General features: G+C 34.9%; 1 protein-coding gene across 7 annotated transcripts in view; it reads left to right on the top strand.

Annotated features, from left to right (window-relative positions):
- Osbpl8 (oxysterol binding protein like 8) overlaps positions 1–19,320 on the top strand; it is a 135,400-nt gene that overhangs the window by 77,570 nt on the left and 38,510 nt on the right. For 6 of the 7 annotated variants that reach the window (XM_069988960.1, XM_069988969.1, XM_069988950.1 and 3 more), the window contains 4 exons: positions 8,482–8,552; positions 13,854–13,931; positions 15,941–16,042; positions 18,910–19,113. In XM_069988960.1, the coding sequence (XP_069845061.1) occupies positions 8,482–8,552; positions 13,854–13,931; positions 15,941–16,042; positions 18,910–19,113 (455 nt within the window). Of the gene's footprint in view, positions 1–698; positions 920–8,481; positions 8,553–13,853; positions 13,932–15,940; positions 16,043–18,909; positions 19,114–19,320 lie in introns of those variants that run through there. The other variant, XM_069989002.1, reaches the window with a different exon arrangement.

Here is a 19,320-nt window from a genome sequence, read left to right as displayed (position 1 = left end):
TGTGCATTAGAATGCATAACATGATTAAGATGCCACTTAATCTTCTCTGTTGATTGGTTTGCATTAACACTGGCTTAATGACTAATATACTCCTGCTAGAGGTAAAACTTAACACATTTATTCTCTGCTTTTCTCTTGTAATCCATCAAAATTGTACTTGAAAGACTATCTTTCCTTATGAATTCTTAATCATGGCCCAGGCAAGCAGCAGATTAGATATAAATCTAGATGCCTCAGGCAAGATAAAAAGTGTTATGCTGAGATCCATTTTTGAAGTAAGTAACAGCTGGAAAGAAAACGGTCAGAAGAGAAAGGAACTATGGCCAGATACCCGGAAAACATAGTAGATGTCATTTAAAAAAACAAGGCTGCTTCTTGGAAAAAAGAAGAGAAAGTGACTTAATTACTTCATCCTGAATGGCTAAGTATTGATCTTCTTTGTTTTTCTAAAGCAGCAATTCAATGCAGGGCGTTACTCCCCTTACTCCATTACTAGTTCGATAAAAAGGTAAAACATTAGTGGAATAGCCTTTTTAATCAGTACATTTTTAAAAAAATCAGCTGTTGGGCTTAATGCCTTTCCTGTCAGTCTCTTTCTCTATCTGTTTATTGCTGATTTGACAGTCTCTAGTCTTCCTTTGCTGGTAAGTGTGTGTCCTTTGTTTGTGCTGGTGGGTTTTGCTACATTTGGATGTGAGAGAAAAGCCTGTCTTTGCCATACTGGTCTAATTAGCCTTCTGAGTGAGCATATACATTAAATGGACCCTCTAAACCATGAAAGAAGACAGCTCACAACAACGTAGATTTTCTTCATGTACTGGGGTTTCGCCTGTCTTATTTCCTCCACGAATTGATGGCCGAAAGCTAATCCGGAATGCTTCATTTGGGGGATACAATGAACTTTCTCCTTCCTTGCCAGGTTTGTTCATTTAAGCTTGTATTTTTGTCTTAATTTATTCTTTTCATTTAAATAAACCATGCATTTTTAACATCTTCAAGCTGTTTTATATAAACAAAACAATTCTAAAGTGAAAGCTTATGTTTTAATAACAGTTTCTGTATGGCTCGGCTTTTCCATATTTTCTTTTACGGTCTCTTAAGCTAAAACTTGAGAACTAATGCCAGTAAAGTAGGTATCTTGAGTGCTAAAGCATACATTTTTAAGTAAACATTATGATCTTTTAATAAAATTAAGTTCTTCCCAAATGTGATATAAATGTGGAATTCTATAAATAAACTGCAAATGAAACACAGATATTTAACTGATATTTGGCCATTTCTACAGAATAGTAACTGCAATAGACTTTTATTTCATGAACTTTAATCTTACTAATTTATTTATCTTTTTTAAGTGTTGACTAAAGTGAAGTTTTCTACCTAAAGTATAATTTTCAAAATATTTTACTTTCTTTTTGTTGTTTGATGTATTTGTATGTGATTAATTATTGCTGAGAAAATGTTATAATACTTTAGGGTAGTTATAAAATAAAATTAGGTATTTGAAAACTGATTTTATACTAAATACTTGGTTCATGAGATATAGACATAAATTTTATTTGAAAATCTTTAATGTAACAAATATTGAGATGTATTTTTTAGATGTGTGTTTTTAAACATAAATAATCTTATATTATCAAATTCTGGAATCAAATTCTGTTCTCAAGGTTATAACTACTCTTAAGATGATACATTTCTTTTGAAACTAAAATAGTCTTTTTTACTTGGGGCAAAGAAAGGATTGATGCTTGCTTTGGTCATTTATATCTTTTTTCTGGTACTTATATTTGTTAAACTAGAGTTAAATTTTCTATTTTCACACTATGCTTTATTCTTAACCCTTTGAGAATATTTATGCTATTAGTAGATTCTTCTAAGATAACTAGACAGTTAAGTAAATAGGTATAAACTCACTAATTTAATTTTCTTTTCCCAAAGAATTAGAGACCTTAGCCCTGAACAGTGCTTAAGTAGCATAAGCTTTAAAGAGCATTCATAATCCATCTTTAGACTTCTCATAATAGCATACTCACCGTGCTTTCTCTCAAATGATGTGTTAGTGTCTGTTTTTATTCAGAAGTGACTTTTAAAATACAATATCTTGAATCTATTTAAAATGTTGTTAAATACTGCCTTTGTTTTCACAATGAGATATAGTCTCATTTCTGTATTTGTGTGTCTTCTTGATAGTAATTTTTAAGCCAACAAGCTTGCTATCTCATACTGTTTGCTGACCTTCATGTCACAAATCTGCTTAGTATTAAAGAGTAATCAAGTGACCTTGATAAACAACAGAAAACTTCACTTTTCAAAAGTTTGATATTTACTTAATTAGACAATTGGAGAAATGATTGTCATTTTAACTTGTCAAAAATATTTAAGGTTATTTTGATGCTTTCATCTTAAACAATAAATGTTTTCATTGGTTCCTAAGACTTGAAAGAGAGAAAAATTATATTTGTACTAGTAGTTCCATATTATTCATAACACAACCAGCTTTGGTAAAAAGTTTTTTTAAATGTCTGCTTTACTTTGTCGGATAAGCAATGGAATGAAATTTAATACTGCAGAGAAGTGGCTCTTCATTATTTACCTAGGTTAAACATGAAAAAAATACCCAATTTCTTCTGAACTATTTCATTTTTACATAGATAAAATATTTTACATACAGTTGCTTCATATGACATCATTGGAAATTGGAGAGCTTAGTTCTACAGGATTGATATTTAAAGATAGCTTTGTGTTACCACTTTGGGCTCAATCCTATTTGAATCTCAATTTTTCTGAAGAAACTCTTATCTCTTTATCACTGTGTGTGGGGGGGGGTGGGTGTGCACAGGAGTGCGTAGGTGCACATGTGCGTATGCCTGCATGCATGCACACATGTGTGCGCCAGTCCTGGGGCTTGAACTCAGTGCCTGGGTGCTGTCCCTTAACTGATTTGCTCAAGGATAGTTCTCTGTTACTTGAGCCACAGCTCCACTTCTCATTTTGTGTGTGGGTGGGTGGGGGGACTGGCGGTGGGGTGCTTAATTGTAGGTAAGAGTCTCACCGACTTTCTTGCCCCCACTAGCTTTAAACTGTAATCCTAAAATCTCAGCCTCCTGTGAAGTAAGGATTACAGAAATGAGCCATGGTTACTTGGTTTTTCTTCCTCACTTCTAGCTAAAGAAATGTATGGGTTTGGGGCTGGGGGTTTAGCCCAGCGGAAGGGCGCCCGCCCGGCGCGCGCAAGGCCTTGGGTTCGGTCCTCAGCCCTGGGGGAAAAAAAAAGACAAAAAAAAAAAAAAGAAATGTATGGGTTTAACTTTAACAATAAGTTATATTACAGACGTAACAGGCGGACCATATATTATACCATGATGCAATGCCTCTTTAGTTTGTTTCCAATTATTCTGTCTCTTTCTTTAATCTCAACTATTATTTCTTGTTATTCTCATTGTACTATAGAATAGTTTCGAAAAATTGGTATAAACTTTAGGCAAATGAATTTAACCCTTTAAAAAAACAAGTAGTAAATAGATGTGTGTCTCATGTGATAGACTGCCATCCTTGAGCAAAAAAGCTAAGGGGCAGTACTCGGGCAATGAGTTTAACCCTAATACTGGCACAATAAATAAATAAGCTGTAGTCTTAGGGATTATTGTTTCACTCCAGTTCTAGTGCGTGCTAACCATACCTCTAAGCAGTGAAAGAGCTGTTTGTATTTTTGGTTTTTTAAAAAATATATTTGACTTCTTTTTTTTTTCAAAATGGTTATTATAAAGGTGGTATACAGAGGGGTTTCATAAGTCAGGTAATGAGTACATTTCTTTTGGACAGTATCACCCCTTCCTCCCTCTCCCAGTTTTTTCCTCCTGTCCTTGCTCACAATTTGTATAGTTCATTATCAACATAGTATCTACTAAGAGCCACTGCTGCATTTGTTCACCCTGTGCCTCTCCTTACCCCTCCCCCAAGGCAGATAAATGAACAAACAAGACCAAAACAAAACCCTCTTGTTTGTATTTCTTGGAATTCATTTAGATAAATACTGGTGTATATGCTCAGAGGTACAGAGGCATTATGCTTTTATGTTCCTCCCCTAAGAGTGTCTTCCTTTGGTCTTACTGTGTGTAAATACCTAGAGTCCTGCATAATTTATTTTACCCCAGTGTATTTTAGATCTAGCTTCTGCATTTGACAAAAAACATGCACTGTGTGCTGGCTTACCTCCTCACATAACATAATTTGTTCTAGGTCCATCCATTTCCTGCAAATGACATACTATTCTTTTTAATGGCTGTGTAAAATTCCATTTTGTATAGGTACCATGTCTTTTGGATTCACTCACCTATTGTAGGGCATCTGTGCTGTTTCCACAACTCGGCAATTATGAATAGTGCAACAATGAACAGGGATGTGCAAGCGTCTTTATGGTATACTAGTTTGTGATGTTCTGGGTAGATGCCTAGAAGTGGTATGACTGGGTTGTAGGGAAGACTTATGTTTAGTTCTTTTGAGGAGCGTCTGTATTGCTGTCCATAATGGTGTACTAGTTTACATTCCTACCAGCAATGCAATAGAGTTTATTTTGACTGCTTAAGAATTTTTCCTGCACAATTTCTTGGTTCTTGGCTGTGTTGAGTATAGTGAACATTAATGTTATCAATCCTGTATTTATTTTGTATGTACCCATTCTAAATATATATTAATGATTAATGAAACTAGTTCGTTATTGAAATATTATTAAACACTATGTCTTGTCAGTGATAATAATACTTTTATCCTCTTAAACCAGAAGTTAGGAGCAGAATGCTAATTTAGGAATAATATTCCATTGCATTAGCTAGAGAAAGTAAAGCCTATCATGATTATCTAATGTAAAATTTATTTGAAAATAAGAAACTGAAAACCCTGGAAGTTAATTATATAACTGTGGTTATATAATTATATAGTAGTAGAGTATATAGAGTAGTAGAGTTATATTCATTGGAGTTATTGTGAACTTGTGACTGTTCCGAAAATAAAAAAGATTATAACAAAAAATGAGTGTTTTATTTTTTAATCCAAGTTAAATATGGTTAACTGTATTTTAGAAATTGAAGAGAGACCTAGTTGGAACAGAAAATATACACTGTAGAGAGAATCTGTAAAGCTCAGACCTGATTCTTTTAAAAAAAAAAATCTTAACAATATTGACAATCTTTTGGTAAGATTGATAAGGAAAAAGAGAGTTGAATGTATTGGTAAACAGAATCAAAAGTGAAAAATGAACATAATTATAGACAAAGCACAAATAAAACAAGTAAAAGGTACTAGGATGTTGATATGCTGATGTGTTTACAAGTCCAAATGAAGTTGGGCACTGGTAGCTCACAACTGTAGTCCTAGCTACTCAGGAGGCTGAGATCTGAGGATCATAGTTCAAAGCCAGCCCAGGCCAAAAAAAAAAAAAAAAGTCCATGAAACTCTGATCTTCAACAAACTATTCAGAAAAAGCTGGAAATGGCTATATGACTCAAATGATAGAGAGATAACCTTGAGCAAAGGAAGCTTAGGGGCAGTGCCCAAACCCTGAGTTCAAGCCCCAGGACTGGCAAAATAAAAATCATAGCCCAGGCCTGATTTAATAAAAATCAAACCCTATCTCAAAAATAACCAGTGCAAAAAGGGGCTGGATGCATGACTCAGTGGGTAGTATGCCTGTCTAGCAAGCTTGAGGTCAAGAATTCAATCCCCAGGACCAGTAAAAAAAGAAAAAGAAATTGAACTGGGAATCCCCAGATCCGGTGCATATCATCACTGAATTTTTCTGAATATTTAATGAAGAAATAATTCCAACTTTGTACAGCTGTCTTTAGAAACTGGTAGGAAGGGAAGTAGAAGAGCAGTAGTTTTATAACTTTGATGTGAAATTCATTTGAAAGACAAGGTATCATTTTTAATCATACTATAAATATCTTTACTAAGAATATATTATGACTAATTTAAATAAAAGCCTAAGAATATAATACTAGTTTATTAACATTAGAAATTTTTGTGATTTAACTGGAGTCACAAGTTAAAGACAGTAAAGTAGTCATGGTAATGTTATAGATATGGGGATAATGTGACATAGCACATTTCAGTTTTATTAAAGTATTATGAATTTATATAAAAGTTAATTTGAAAGTATAAATAAGGCCTTGGCCCTTCTTTTTCACAAATGTGGAACATGAACATGTAAATACTGTAGTACAAATGTATGTGAAGTATTGTGTGTCACAGAGCAAGGAAAGGCTAACTATATCTTCATAGTAAAAGTAAGGCAAACCAGAAGGTTTGGCTCTGAGTATTTTTTTAAATTTTTATTTTTATTTTTATTTTTATTTTTTGTGAACACTTGGCTCTGAGTATTGAGAGGTAAGGTGGCCTTGTAAAAGTGGCATGAATTTAAGTTAGGCTTCAGTTAGAATTAGGTCCCATACTGTCACTTGTTGATGGTACTCAACTCAATTTCTCTGAAGCTCAGGGTTTTGTTTTTGTTTTTTAAACCAGCTATAATGTGGTTAGTATTTTTGCATACTGTCATGCCAAAAATCAGAAAAAAATCTGTGAGTCAAGATCTAGCATTTTACAAGGATTCTCATAGATGGGTATTAGTTACTTTCATCCTGTGGTGTTATGATACTCATCAGTTAATAAATGAATCAGAATTAGCTACATGCAGAATGAGTTAAGAGGATGTAAACTAAATGACAAAGATAGTGAAAGCACAAGTCTAATAAACTGGTAAACTGGAGAAGGGTATATTAATATTTTTTTTTGTCAGTCATGGATCTTGAACTCAGGACTTAGGCACTGTCCCTAAGCTCTGTTTGGTCAAGGTTAGTGTTCTACACTTTAAGCCACACCTCCACTTCCAGTTTTCTGGAAGTTAATTGGAGATAAGAGTCTGACAGACTTTCCTGCCTGGGCTGACTTTGAACTGTGACCTTAGATCTCAGCTTCTCCTGAGTAGCTAGGATTACAGGCTTGAGCTACCAATGCCCAATTTGGTCTCTACATTTTAAATGAAATAATATGTTTAGTTCCTCTGTCCTCTATCTCTTCTCCTTCTACTTCCCTCTCTTTCTTTTATTTTCCCTTTATATCTTGTAGGGACAAGTGATTTCTTTAAGTCAATATTATTAAGTCTATTGTTTTTATCATTGCTGTGTAACATTTACTGTGTGAACATACTCTTTTGTATTAACTTATTGTATGATTAATAGCCATTTTAATTAATTTCAGATTTTTGCTAGTATGAATAAAACATACACTTTCATGTGCTCTCTCCTCTGTGGGTATATCTACATTAGAATTCCAGTTAAAATTTCAATTCTTGTAGATAATGTTAATAGGTTCCCAAAATGATTATGCTTCTTTATCTTCCTTTCTTCTTACTTCACAAGCTTATTATTAATACTTGGATGGTTTTAGTCCTTTTAATTTTAGTAATCTTGATAGGAATGTAGTTTTTGTCTCATTTGTGGGAATGAAGATAGTTGAAAAGAATTTACTACCTCAAAATACTAAAGGCAAGCTTGGTGAGACTGTTCTTCCTTACAGTGCTCATGTATTTTAGGTTCACCCTTTTAGAATTTGTTTTAAAATTTGTTAGTAATAGACAATGCTAGTAAAGGTCACAGTAATTGAATATATGCATCCTGAATAAGTATTGATCAATCCGTTGGTTTATCTTATCTACCTGCCTATCTACCTATCTACCTATCTACCTATCTATCTATCTATCTATCTATCTATCTATCTATCTATCTATCTATCTGTCTGTCTGTCTGTCTGTCTGTCTGTCTGTCTGTCTGTCTGTCTGTCTGTCTGTCTGTCTATCTATCTATCTATCTATCTATCTATCTATCTATCTATCTATCTATCTGAAGTATTGCTGTATTACCAGGCTGGTTTCAAATTCCTAGACTCAGGTTTTTTTGGGATTATAGGCATGTGCCAATATACCCAGCTTAGTTTTCAGGGTTTTTTTTTTTTTTAAGTTTATTTCTTAGTCCAGATTTATTTTCTAACTTTCTTTTATTTCTTTTATTTTGGAATATATTTCAGTTTGACAAGAAGTTTGAAAAGTATGTCAGGTTGGTTCCTGTGTGCTATGATTCCTTGTTAGAAATCAATTCATTATAATAAAAGCTGTGAGTACTGATTTTTATAACATAGTGCTCTCATAGCATAAAAAGAAATATTTAGCTCAATGTTGGTGGTTTCAGGGAAAGACTTCATTGTCTTTTCTGAATCTTAATCAGTCCTGAAGAAGTATACTGAGACAATCCTTTGGATGTTAGTACATCATAATACCATGTGTTGAGTACAGTCTATGCTTCCCAAACTGATGAACTATCAAATATAATGCATATTTGAAATTGAATGACCTGTATATGTTTGCTTTTTACTGTTAATGACTATCTATGGCCTAATGTAGTAATACAAAAATATTGATCATTTATCCCAAAGGTTTTGAAAGAGGAAAGGAAGATATCTCTCAAAATAAAGATGAATCTTCACTTTCTATGTCAAAAAGCAAGGTAAGAATATTGTCCTCAATACAAAACTCTGACATTTTTCTAATAATTAAGAGGAATGAACTAAAACTGAACTTCTTTTAAGTTTTTATAATCTATATTTATGTGAATATGTGTTAACTCTAATAGTCTGGGTAATAAAAGTTCTACAGTGATATTGCTATAAGTGCCAATATATAGATTTTAATACTTTGGTTTGATGAACAGATAGAGGTAGAAGTATTTTTAAAAAATGCACGAAGAGTTGGATACAGGTGGCTCATGCCTAGAATCCTAGCTACTCAGGAAGCTGAGATCTGAGAATCATGATTTGAAGCCAGCCTGGAGAAGATAAATCCCTGAGATTTTTATCTTCAATTAACCAGAAAAAAAGCCAGAAGTGGAGGTATGGCCCAAGTGGTAGAACACCTGCCTTGAGTGAAAAAGCTGAGCAAGAATAAAACCCTGAGTTCAATCCCCAGTAACAGCACTAGATAGATAGATAGATAGATGGATAGATAGATAGATAGATAGATAGATAGATAGATAGATAGATAGATAGATAGATAGATAGATAGATAGATAATATTGGACAAAGAGGATAATGATCTAATAAAGTTAGGCCTATTTGTTGAAATTTTTCTTGGTGAAGAAGAATTACATGTATCACTTCCTCTTTTCTTTCAAGGATAGGGAGAACATCTGGTTTGGAGAACATTAGAGAATTCTTTTATAGCCTGCTTCATAAGAGAAACACAAGATAGGGTCAGAGAATGGCCTTCTTGCTTCTGAGGCTTTCTCATTTCCTTCACCATGAAATTCTCACTGTGCCAAGGTGCTGTATTTTGTGGTAGTATATTTTGAGTCCTGTCAATCATTTTCTTTGTTAAATAAAACCAAAGAAGGAAGCTGGGGACAATGGTAATGCTAGCTACTTGGAGGATCCTTGTTTGAGGCCACCCCAGGGTTAAAGCTTATGAATAATAAAATAATAAAATCTGGCTGTGGTTGTATACAACTGTCATTCTAGCTTCTTGGGAAGCATATATAGGAGGCTCACAGTCCAGGCTGGCCTGAACATAAATTTGAGACCTTATTCAAAACAATACCTTACGCCAACAAGAGCTGGGGGGCATAGTTTAAGTGGTGAGTGGCTACTTAGCAAGTGCAAGGCCTTGAGTTCATACCACTTCTCCTTAAAAAACAAAAGCAAAAAAGGAAGAAAGAATACTATAACTTCCATAGCTAGAAATACAGTGAAATTAACATTGGGTTTTTTTATTTTAAGAAGTTTACTTTCAAGCATTTAATACGAATTGGTGACTATGTGTAATGATATTCCTATTTGGACTCAAAGACTTACATATCCTGACCAACTAGGTTCTCTCTCTCTCTCTTTCTCTCCTTTCTCTCTCTCTCTCTCTCTCTCTCTCTCTCTCTCTCTCTCTCTCTCTCTCTCTCTCTCTCTGTCTTTCTCTCTCTCTCTGTCTCACACACACACACACACACACACACACACACACACACACACACACACACACACCATTCCCTAGATATTTTCATCACAATAGCAAGTGTATTGAAATAGTTAATCAAGATATCTCAAATGAAATAGAATTAATTTTTAATTATTTTATCTCTTATGAGTGGAATGGCCAGCATAATTAATGTGTATAATGAGATAAAGGAATCCTATTACCAGCATAAGAAGTTTCTGGATCACAGATCCCTTAATTTGATCCTCCAACTATCTGTCTGCTTGCAAGTGTGATTGCTGATTTCTCTGTTATTTGCTTTAAAAAAGAAAATAAACTGGGGTCTGAGAAGGTGCCTCAATGGTAGAGTGCTTGCCTTCCATGCAAGAGGCCTTGGGTTCGATTCCTCAATACCACATAAGAAGAAGAAGCCAGAAAAGGTGCTGTGGTCAAGTGGTAGAGTGCTAGCCTTGACCTGAAGACCTCAGGAATAGCGCCCAGGCCCAGATATCAGGCCCCATGACTAATCTAAATAAATAGATCAGTCAATTGATCGATCAATAGATAGCTAAATAAACTGAGTGGGCTCAAACCACCAACCTTTCAGTTAAAAAATAAACTAACCTAGACCTTTATAAATCTTTTTCAACCAAAACTATTTTTGTAGTTACAGTAACTTATTTTTGCTGTTTCCCCCCACCCTCTCTCTCTCTCTTTCTCTCTCTCTCTCTCTCTCTCTCTCTCTCTCTCTATATATATATATATAATGTAATATTTTGTAATTTCCAAAGAAATGACAAATACCTTATTTGAAAGGTCAGAGTTTTGACAAAATTTGCAATCTAGATTATAGTCATAAACCTAAAACACAGCAGTACTGAGTTAAACATTTTATAAGTGCTAATTCCTTTAACCCTCAAAGCTACCCTGTGAGTTCATAGTACGGTGCCTCATTTGTAAAATGAGGAAACTAAGACCAAAGAGACTAAATAATTTATTAAAGTCACATAGCCTGTTAGGTCACAACAATTAAAAAGAGGGGCAAGAGGGAGGGTAGAGGAGACAGAGAGAAAGGGGGAGAGGGAGAAAAAGGAGAGGAAGAGTGAGAAAATAACATGCTACACATTCCAACTCTATTTAACAAAGAGTCTAGAAGTACTGTACAATAAATTCTGTGTTCATCATTAAGACAGTAGTCAGTAAACTTTATGAACAAAGGGAAACTTAGTTTAGTAAAATATTTTCACAAAAATGGTTTATTGATTTTGGCCTGTTAAAGTGTTGATTCAAAAAACTGAAATGATATAAGATGATAGAACTTAGTCACTGGCTTTTCTATTTGATGGCAGTGTGACTTTTGAAAGATAGTTAAGTCGTAGTCTTACTTTGTTCATTAGTAAAAGGGGGGTACTATTACTAGCTCATAGTATTGCTTTTCGTATTAAATGAGATAGCACATATCATGTGTTTAATACTTTGGAAAATAATAACCATTTAACAACTTTAATTGTTAAGCTAGTAATGTTAGGTTCTTCATTTAATAGTATCTAAGAAGTATGTTATGATATACATTTTTGTATTTGTGAGAAAGAGAATTTCATGATAATGTTAAGCCATCAAATTTCTCCAATAGGAGCTGTGTCATTTTGGGGTTTCCAGGGCCAAGGAGAATGTAAAGACCTGTTTAGCTGGAGGAATTGTTTTGGCATCACTGTATATGACACCTCATGGCAATAGCAATCTGATACCTCGGGACTGATTCTTAAGTCAGTAACTTTAGCAGCAGTCTAACTAGGTCAATCCCATGTTCTATAGTGAGCAGTATTTACAATTTTTTTCTCTTTTTCTGTTATTTAAAAAATTTTTATTGTCAAGGTGATATACAGAGGGGTTACAGTTACATAAGTAAGGTAGTGAGTACAGTTTTTTTCTTGTGTAGCCACTTGCTATTACTACCATAACTGATTTATGCCTCATTTTTCTAAAGGTGCTTTGAGCCTAACATCAGAGACATTTTTAGCAGACTTGAGAGAAGAATCAGTCCTAGTTCCATTTTCATTTTATTCACTGGTCAGATATTTATTGACTCAGGTGATACACTGGCTATTACTGATAACAAAACAATAGTACCTGCCCTTGTAGGTATTAAAATGGAGGGAATTTGTATCTGAATGTTTTCATCTTTGATCAGATCTAATGATAGTCTGAAGATCTGGCCATTCAGTGTTTGAAAGCTACCATTTAGATTAAGTCCCTTATAATTTCTTGGTATTAGGTATATGGCTAAGATAAGAACTAGGAACTTTTAAGTTTTAGCAATTAAAAACTTCAGGTTCATAGCTATTATATATCTGACAATAGGTAAACATTTCTTTGTTGTTACCTATTTTGCATTGAAGGGATATGTTTAATTTTATATTCAGATTCATAGAAGAAACTTTAATTTTATACTCTTTTCTACTCTGGTAAACCATTATGGCACTGGATTAGGAAGGAGGCCTAAGTTCTAATAAGTGCTATATTAATGATTGTGGTTTGCAAAATCAGCTCATCTGAGCCTCCCTTTATGACTTGTAAAATGTTGTGTTTTTTTTCCAAATTTCTTTTTCATTTGTTTTTCTTTTTTCTTTTTTTTTTGTCAGTCACAGGGCTTGAACCTTGGGCCTGGGCGCTGTCCCTGAGCTCTTCGGCTCAAGGCTAGCACTCTACCACTTGAGCTACAGTGCCACTTCCAGCTTTTTCTGTTTTATGTGGTGCTGAGGAATTGAACCCAGGGCCTCATGCATGCGAGGCAAGCACTCTACCACTGAGCCACCTTCCCAGCCCCCCCCCCCCAAGTTTCTTATGAAGGCTAAATAAATGAAATATAAACAAAGTCTTAACAGCAAATTTATGACATTAATAACACTTGAAGTGAGCAGGATAGGTGAAAAAAATTCAAGCCTGGAAATATAAACGGATACAAAAAGAGTGTTATAATCCTGGTTGTTAACTATTGCTTTGGGGGAGGAGAGGGCTGTGGGGCTTGAACTAGGGGCCTGGGCATTGTCCCTGAGCTTCTCTGTGCTCAACGTTAGCGCTCTACCACTCGAACCACAGCACTACTTCTAGTTTTTGAGTGGTTAATTGGAAATAGAGTCTTATGGAGACTTTCCTACCTGGGCTGGCTTTGAACTGCAAACCTCAGATCTCAGCCTCCTGAGTAGCTAGGATTATAGGCGTGAGCTACCAGCACCCAGATGAATTATTGTATTTATTGCCATGGGAAGAGGAGTAGCTTTAGAGCAGTGTAATGCAGCAACTTGAGAAGATTCTAAATTTAAAAACCCAATCACTACTGTGATTATTTAAAATTTAGAATATTTCAACAGTAGTTGAAATACTGGAGAGAAAATTATTTTGGCTACTTTTTTTCCCTAAGAATAACTAATTATATACGTTCTTAGAACTGATCCCAAAAATAGATTACAGAAATTTAGAAGTGCTCTTTTTGATCAGGTTTTGGAATATTTGTAGGTTTAACATTGATTTTCTGTATAAAAAAATTGAAAATCTATTTGCTTACCTGATAGCATTAAAAAAGAATGTGAGAAATAAAAGTTTTATATGACATGTAGAAAAAGTGAAGTTTAGCTGAGGCCAGCCCAGACATGAAAGTCCCTGAGACTCTTATCTCTAATTAATCACCAGAAAACCAGAAGTGGCACTGTGGCTCAAGTGGTAGAGCACTCACCTTGAGCTGAAGAGCTCAGGGACAGCACCCAGGCCCAGAATTCAAGCCCTAGACCTATTAAGAAAAAAGTGAAGTTTTTAACTCTTTTGTTTTCTATTCATTTTTATGTGATTTCAGTCTGAATCTAAACTTTATAATGGCTCAGAAAAGGAGAGTTCAACTTCAAGCAAACTCACAAAAAAAGAATCTCTTAAGGTTAGTGTCTATTGTTATTTCTAAGGTGAAACCTTGTATTTTGTGTGCTTTTGAAAGTATGTTTTTAGACACGTATATGTATGTGTTCCTTAAGAAAGAAAAGGTTTCCCAGCTGCCACTTGGACAAACACAATAGAAAATACTGATTTTCTTGTGGTCACAGATAAGACTGGTTGATGACTATTCCAGAGCAGGCTGTTCCAGAGCAGGCCTTAACTGGCCACATCAGGGACTAAGGATTTGGTACCAGGTTTTCATAGATAGACCAGAGCTGAGTAGACACATCACTGTGTTGTGAACAGCTGATGGGACACTGACACTCGGAAGATAGTTTCCAAACTGATTTCTGTTAAGAAATATGTAGTATTTGCTGTCTTCCTAAATGACTAGGGTCCTGGGGTTTGAGGAATGTGTGCACTGGCTCTAGGTCCTTGCCTAATCTGATGTACCCTTTTATGTTACATGTCCAATACTGTATCCATTTGCTTTTGTAATACCATAGTAAATCTCTTAATTTAAATATGAATATTTTACAAGAGGGAAAGTCTATAAAGTTTACTTGATTATAACATTTTTATTATATGTATAGTCTATTTCCTCTAATGTGTTTTTCTGTAGAAATTTTGTGCTATCATTTATATATATATATATGTATATATATATATATATATATATAGAGAGAGAGAGAGAGAGAGAGAGAGAGAGAGAGAGAGAAGCAGGTTTTAGGTATCAAGAAAAAGAACAGTACTTCTATTTGGATACTGTTGAGTTCCAGTCCCATTCTGAACCAAGAAAAAAAAAAAAAGAAGAGAAAAGTAAAGGAAGTACAAGGCCCAGAGTTCAAATTCTAGTACCACCACCAGGTTGGGGGTAGGAGGGGGAGCTGATCTTCCAAAACAACCACCCAAAATTAGACTGGAGGTCTGATTCAAGTTGGTAGAGTTCCAGCTAATTTAGATAAGGCTTTGAGCTTAAACCTAATATTAGCAAAAAACCCAAATAAAAGCCCCTTAGAATGCAAGTAGATTTATGTCAGTAAGGGAATTTATTAGAAAAATTAGGTAGAATAACTTAGTGGTTAAGAGCATAGATTTGGGGACCAGTTTGAATTGTGTGTGATCCTAGACAGCTTATTCTTTGCGTCAGTTTTTTCATCCACAAAGTAAGATCCATAATAGTCCTACTTTAAAAGATTCTTATGATGATTAAACACAGTAATTGTCATAAAGATACGGGCTTAGAACAATGTCAGATTCATAGAATGCATTATTAGCATTATTAGCTTTCATTATTTTATTCATGCCTAGTAATCCTGTGGAATAGTTAAAAGGAAAAGGTAGACATAAATACTTTCAAATGGGAACAAATTTATGTTTACCAAAAAACACAAGGCTAGGTTTAGTGCTTCATACCTTTAATCTAGTTACTAAGTTAGATACTGAGAGGATCACAGTTTAAGACCTGAACAAAAAGTTAGCAACACCTCATCTGAATGAGAAGGCTAAGCATGGTGGTTGGTATATTCTGTCATCTCAGCTACAGGGGAAATGTAAGTAGTACTGCTGTGTTTCAGACAGGCCTGAAGGTAGGGGGAAGTCTAAAAGTCTGAGAAATAACAGAAAAGTTGAGGGCTTGTGGTTCATGTGTTTTACCACCTACTGAACAAGAATGAGGCCCTGAGCTCAAACCGTAATTCTTCAAAAAAACAAAGCAAAACAGAACAAAACAAAAAGCACAGAAGGTTATATACATAGAAACAGTCTGAAAAGATGTTTTCCAGAAGCATTATGTAATTAAAAACAGAAAAAATTATTTTAAAAGTTACAAAGAACTGGACTAATAATTACAAAAACTATATTTAACCTAGGTTTCCAAAGAATTTCACCCAGCTCTGAAACAACCAACCAAATAAATTATAATTATTTTATCCTAAAATGTAAACATTCTAAAGAAGTTTAGAATTTCATATTTTTTCCTGAGTTTTAATTTTTTTCTATTTATGTAAATAGGTGCAAAAGAAAAATTACCGAGAAGAAAAGAAAAGAGCCACAAAAGAGTTGCTCAGTACAATCACAGATCCTTCAGTTATTGTTATGGCTGATTGGTTGAAGGTAAGTGTGTTAAAGCTTAAATTCTGATTGCTAGATGTTTACCCATTAGAATAGGAAAGCTCAGAGCGTACCTAAAGCCCACAAGAGTGGAACAACTCCTAGAATGATTGTTTCTCATTGCCATGGAAACTATTAATTATTCCCCAGAGGTTCTGTGATCTAACTTAATAGAGAAGTAGTATCAAATATATATGATAGTTATTTTAAGAAGACTTTAGTTTGTGTTATGTTGTTTAACACAGTTCATTGCTTATTACTCATTATCACTTAGTATTATTGAAGACTTGTTTTAGACATTGTTGAAGGAAAAGATAAAAAGTTTAAATTATCATTTGATAAGAATTATCAAACAAACACATTTTGTTGTCATTCCCTACTGTCATGGCCTCTGATGGTTTTTATTTTTATTTCCCGTTATCCAGTCAGTCTGTCATATTCTTTGATTCTTATCTGCAGGGGTAGCTAGTAAATAGTCCTTAAGAGTGAACTTGTAGGACTCTGACTTACAGAAAGTTTAAATACCTAGTATCTACCTAAGAATTTGAGCTCTGAGAGTCAAAATCTGGAGCCAACTTAGGTAGAAAAATCTGAGAGACTCTCATCTCCTATTAGCTAGCATTAGAAGCCAGAAATGGAAGTGTGGCTCAAATGGTAGGGTGCTGAGAGTAAAAGCTAAGTAAAAGCTGAGAATGAGAGGTCCTAAATTCAAGCCCCAGTGCTGACATAAAACATAAATTTTTAAAAAAAGGAGTTAAGAAGATCTGTAGCCTTATGAGGACTGTCATATGTTCTCATACTATGATGATGGTTGTTGTGTTAGTCACTTTTCTGGGGAGGAAGGAATGTCATTCTGAGAAAATAGCTGAGAAAACAAGGAAGGAAAGATTTATTGTGGATCAGTTTCAGAGGTTTCATTCTATGGTCAGCTGGTCTTAACTGCTTTTAGGCTCTTGGCAGGGCAGAAAATATAACGGAAAGACATGGTGGAGGAGAGATGAGAGAAAGAAGAATAGGGCCAGGATAACAAACATCTTTCCAAGGCATACCCACAGTAGCCATACTTCCTCCAAGTTGGCCCTACTTCTTATTAGGGCCTCCCAATTATGTTATCATATTATAAATCCATCAAGTTGTTGATTCAGTGGATTACATCAGTCTAGTAACTATTCACATTCCAATCATTCATCAGCTGGCAGCCCCAAACAGCTTTCAGAGTTAATGAAGCAGATGAATCTTCAGTCTTGTACTGAAAACAGCTTATGAATTATTTTGGCTCTAATTGGAAGTATACTTACTCCAGTTTTCACTTTTTTTCCCCAAGTCAAACCTACTTCTCTAAATCCCCAGCATATCTCTAGGTGGCTTTTTAAACCTTACTACAATTTGCCAAAAGTGCCCAGAATGTTATCTCAGGATAATTCTTTTCCTTTTGTTTCTCTTTTCTTTCCATCTCTTTCATGTCTATGTATTATATGCAGAGAGAGAGAGAGAGAGAGAGAGAGAGAGAGAGAGAGAGAGAGAGTGTGTGTGTGTGTGTGTGTGTGTGTGTGTGTGTGTGTGTGTGTGTGTGTGTGTGTGTGTGTGTGTGTGTGTGTGTGTGTGTGTGTGTGTGTGTGTGTGTGTGTGTGTGTGTGTGTGTGTGTGTGTGTGTGTGTGTCCTGGTACTTGAACTCAGGGACTGGGTGCTGTCCCTGAACCTTTTGTGCTCAAGGCTAGTGTTCTACCACTTGAGCTACAGTTCCACTTCCTGCTTTTTGTGGCAGTTAATTAAAGTCTCATGGACTTTCTGTCTGGACTGGCTTCGAATCTCAATCCTCAGATCTAAGCCTCCTGTGCTAAGATTACAGTCATGAGCCACAGATGCCCAATTGTAGGCATACCTTTTATTAAGATTTTTCTTGGGCTGGGAAGGTGGCTCAGTGGTAGAGCGCTTGCCTTGCATGCCTGAGGTTCTAGGTTCGATTCCTCAGCACCACATAAGCAAAAAGAAAAAAGCCGGAAGTGGCACTGTGGCTCAAGTGGTAGAGCACTAGCCTTGAGCTGAAGAGCTGAGGGACAGCGCCTAGGCCCAGAGTTTAAGCCCCATGACCGGACACCCCCCCCCCCAAAAAAAAAAAAAGATTTTTCTTTTTATACCTAGCTTCAAATACTTCCTTTCTAAATTTTTCTAACTTAGAAGTACTGTCATATGCCAGTAATAGGGTTTAGGAAATCTGTATATTTATTTTGCAATTAATGTAGCTTTATTAAGATATGTTAGAATAAAAGTAAGGATTATTTGTATTTTAACATTAGCATCCTTTTCATTATTGTAAATTCACTGAGTGGTCTAGTAATAACTTTAATAGGTTACAGAAATAGGAAGTGACAGAAAAAGTTTAGCTAGAGCCTTATTAACATGGCAGTATCCTAAGATGAGGAACATTTTTATGAAAAGTCATTTTCCTGAGGAAGTTCTTTCAAAGACTTTTCTACCATTTACCAAATATTTAGGGATAATCCGGTATACCTTTGTATTTTTTAGCACTATTGATGTGGTAAGGGGAAAAATGTTACTACAATTGTAATAAACATTAAAAAAAATGAAGAAATAATATTCTGTGATGTCTCCTTACTTGGTAAGGAGTTAGGAAGACTATTCTATGTAGTGCACTATTTCGAAACTATTAGCCTAGTCCTTCACTAAGATTTTAAGTTTCTTAGAAGCAAGAGATGTCATTTTCACATCTACTTATAATGCTTGCCATGCAGTAGCTCTTTAAATAGGTCTTATTCTGAAATGCAGCTCATACTTACCATTATACAGTTTATATCTTAAGGAGCATAAAGAGAAACTGATACTTATTTTTTTAATTTCTATTTTATAGATTCGTGGTACTCTGAAGAGCTGGACCAAGTTGTGGTGTGTGTTGAAACCTGGAGTGCTACTGATCTATAAAACCCAAAAAAATGGTCAGTGGGTTGGAACAGTCCTTCTGAATGCCTGTGAAATCATTGAGCGGCCATCAAAAAAGGATGGATTTTGTTTCAAGCTTTTCCACCCTTTGGAGCAGTCTATTTGGGCAGTGAAGGTATGTTAAGTTCTTCAAAAGATGAAAAGTAAAGATGACTGAGTAAAACTGAGATAAATTAAATGTTTTCTGTACTCTCCCAGGACTTATAAATTTGTTTCTTTTTTTATTAATTTTTATTTTTTTATTGTGAAAATACTGTACAGAGGGGTTACAATTACATGGGCAAGATAATGAGTACATTTCTTATCAAGCACTGTAGCCTCC

The sequence above is a fragment of the Dipodomys merriami genome, unplaced genomic scaffold, assembly GCF_024711535.1.
Source record: "Dipodomys merriami isolate MVZ:Mamm:240054 unplaced genomic scaffold, mDipMer1.0.p SCAF_10, whole genome shotgun sequence".
In the NCBI taxonomy this organism is placed as follows: domain Eukaryota; kingdom Metazoa; phylum Chordata; class Mammalia; order Rodentia; family Heteromyidae; genus Dipodomys; species Dipodomys merriami.
The sequence above is the reverse complement of the archived record's forward strand: the minus strand, read 5'-3'. Positions and strand labels throughout refer to the sequence as shown.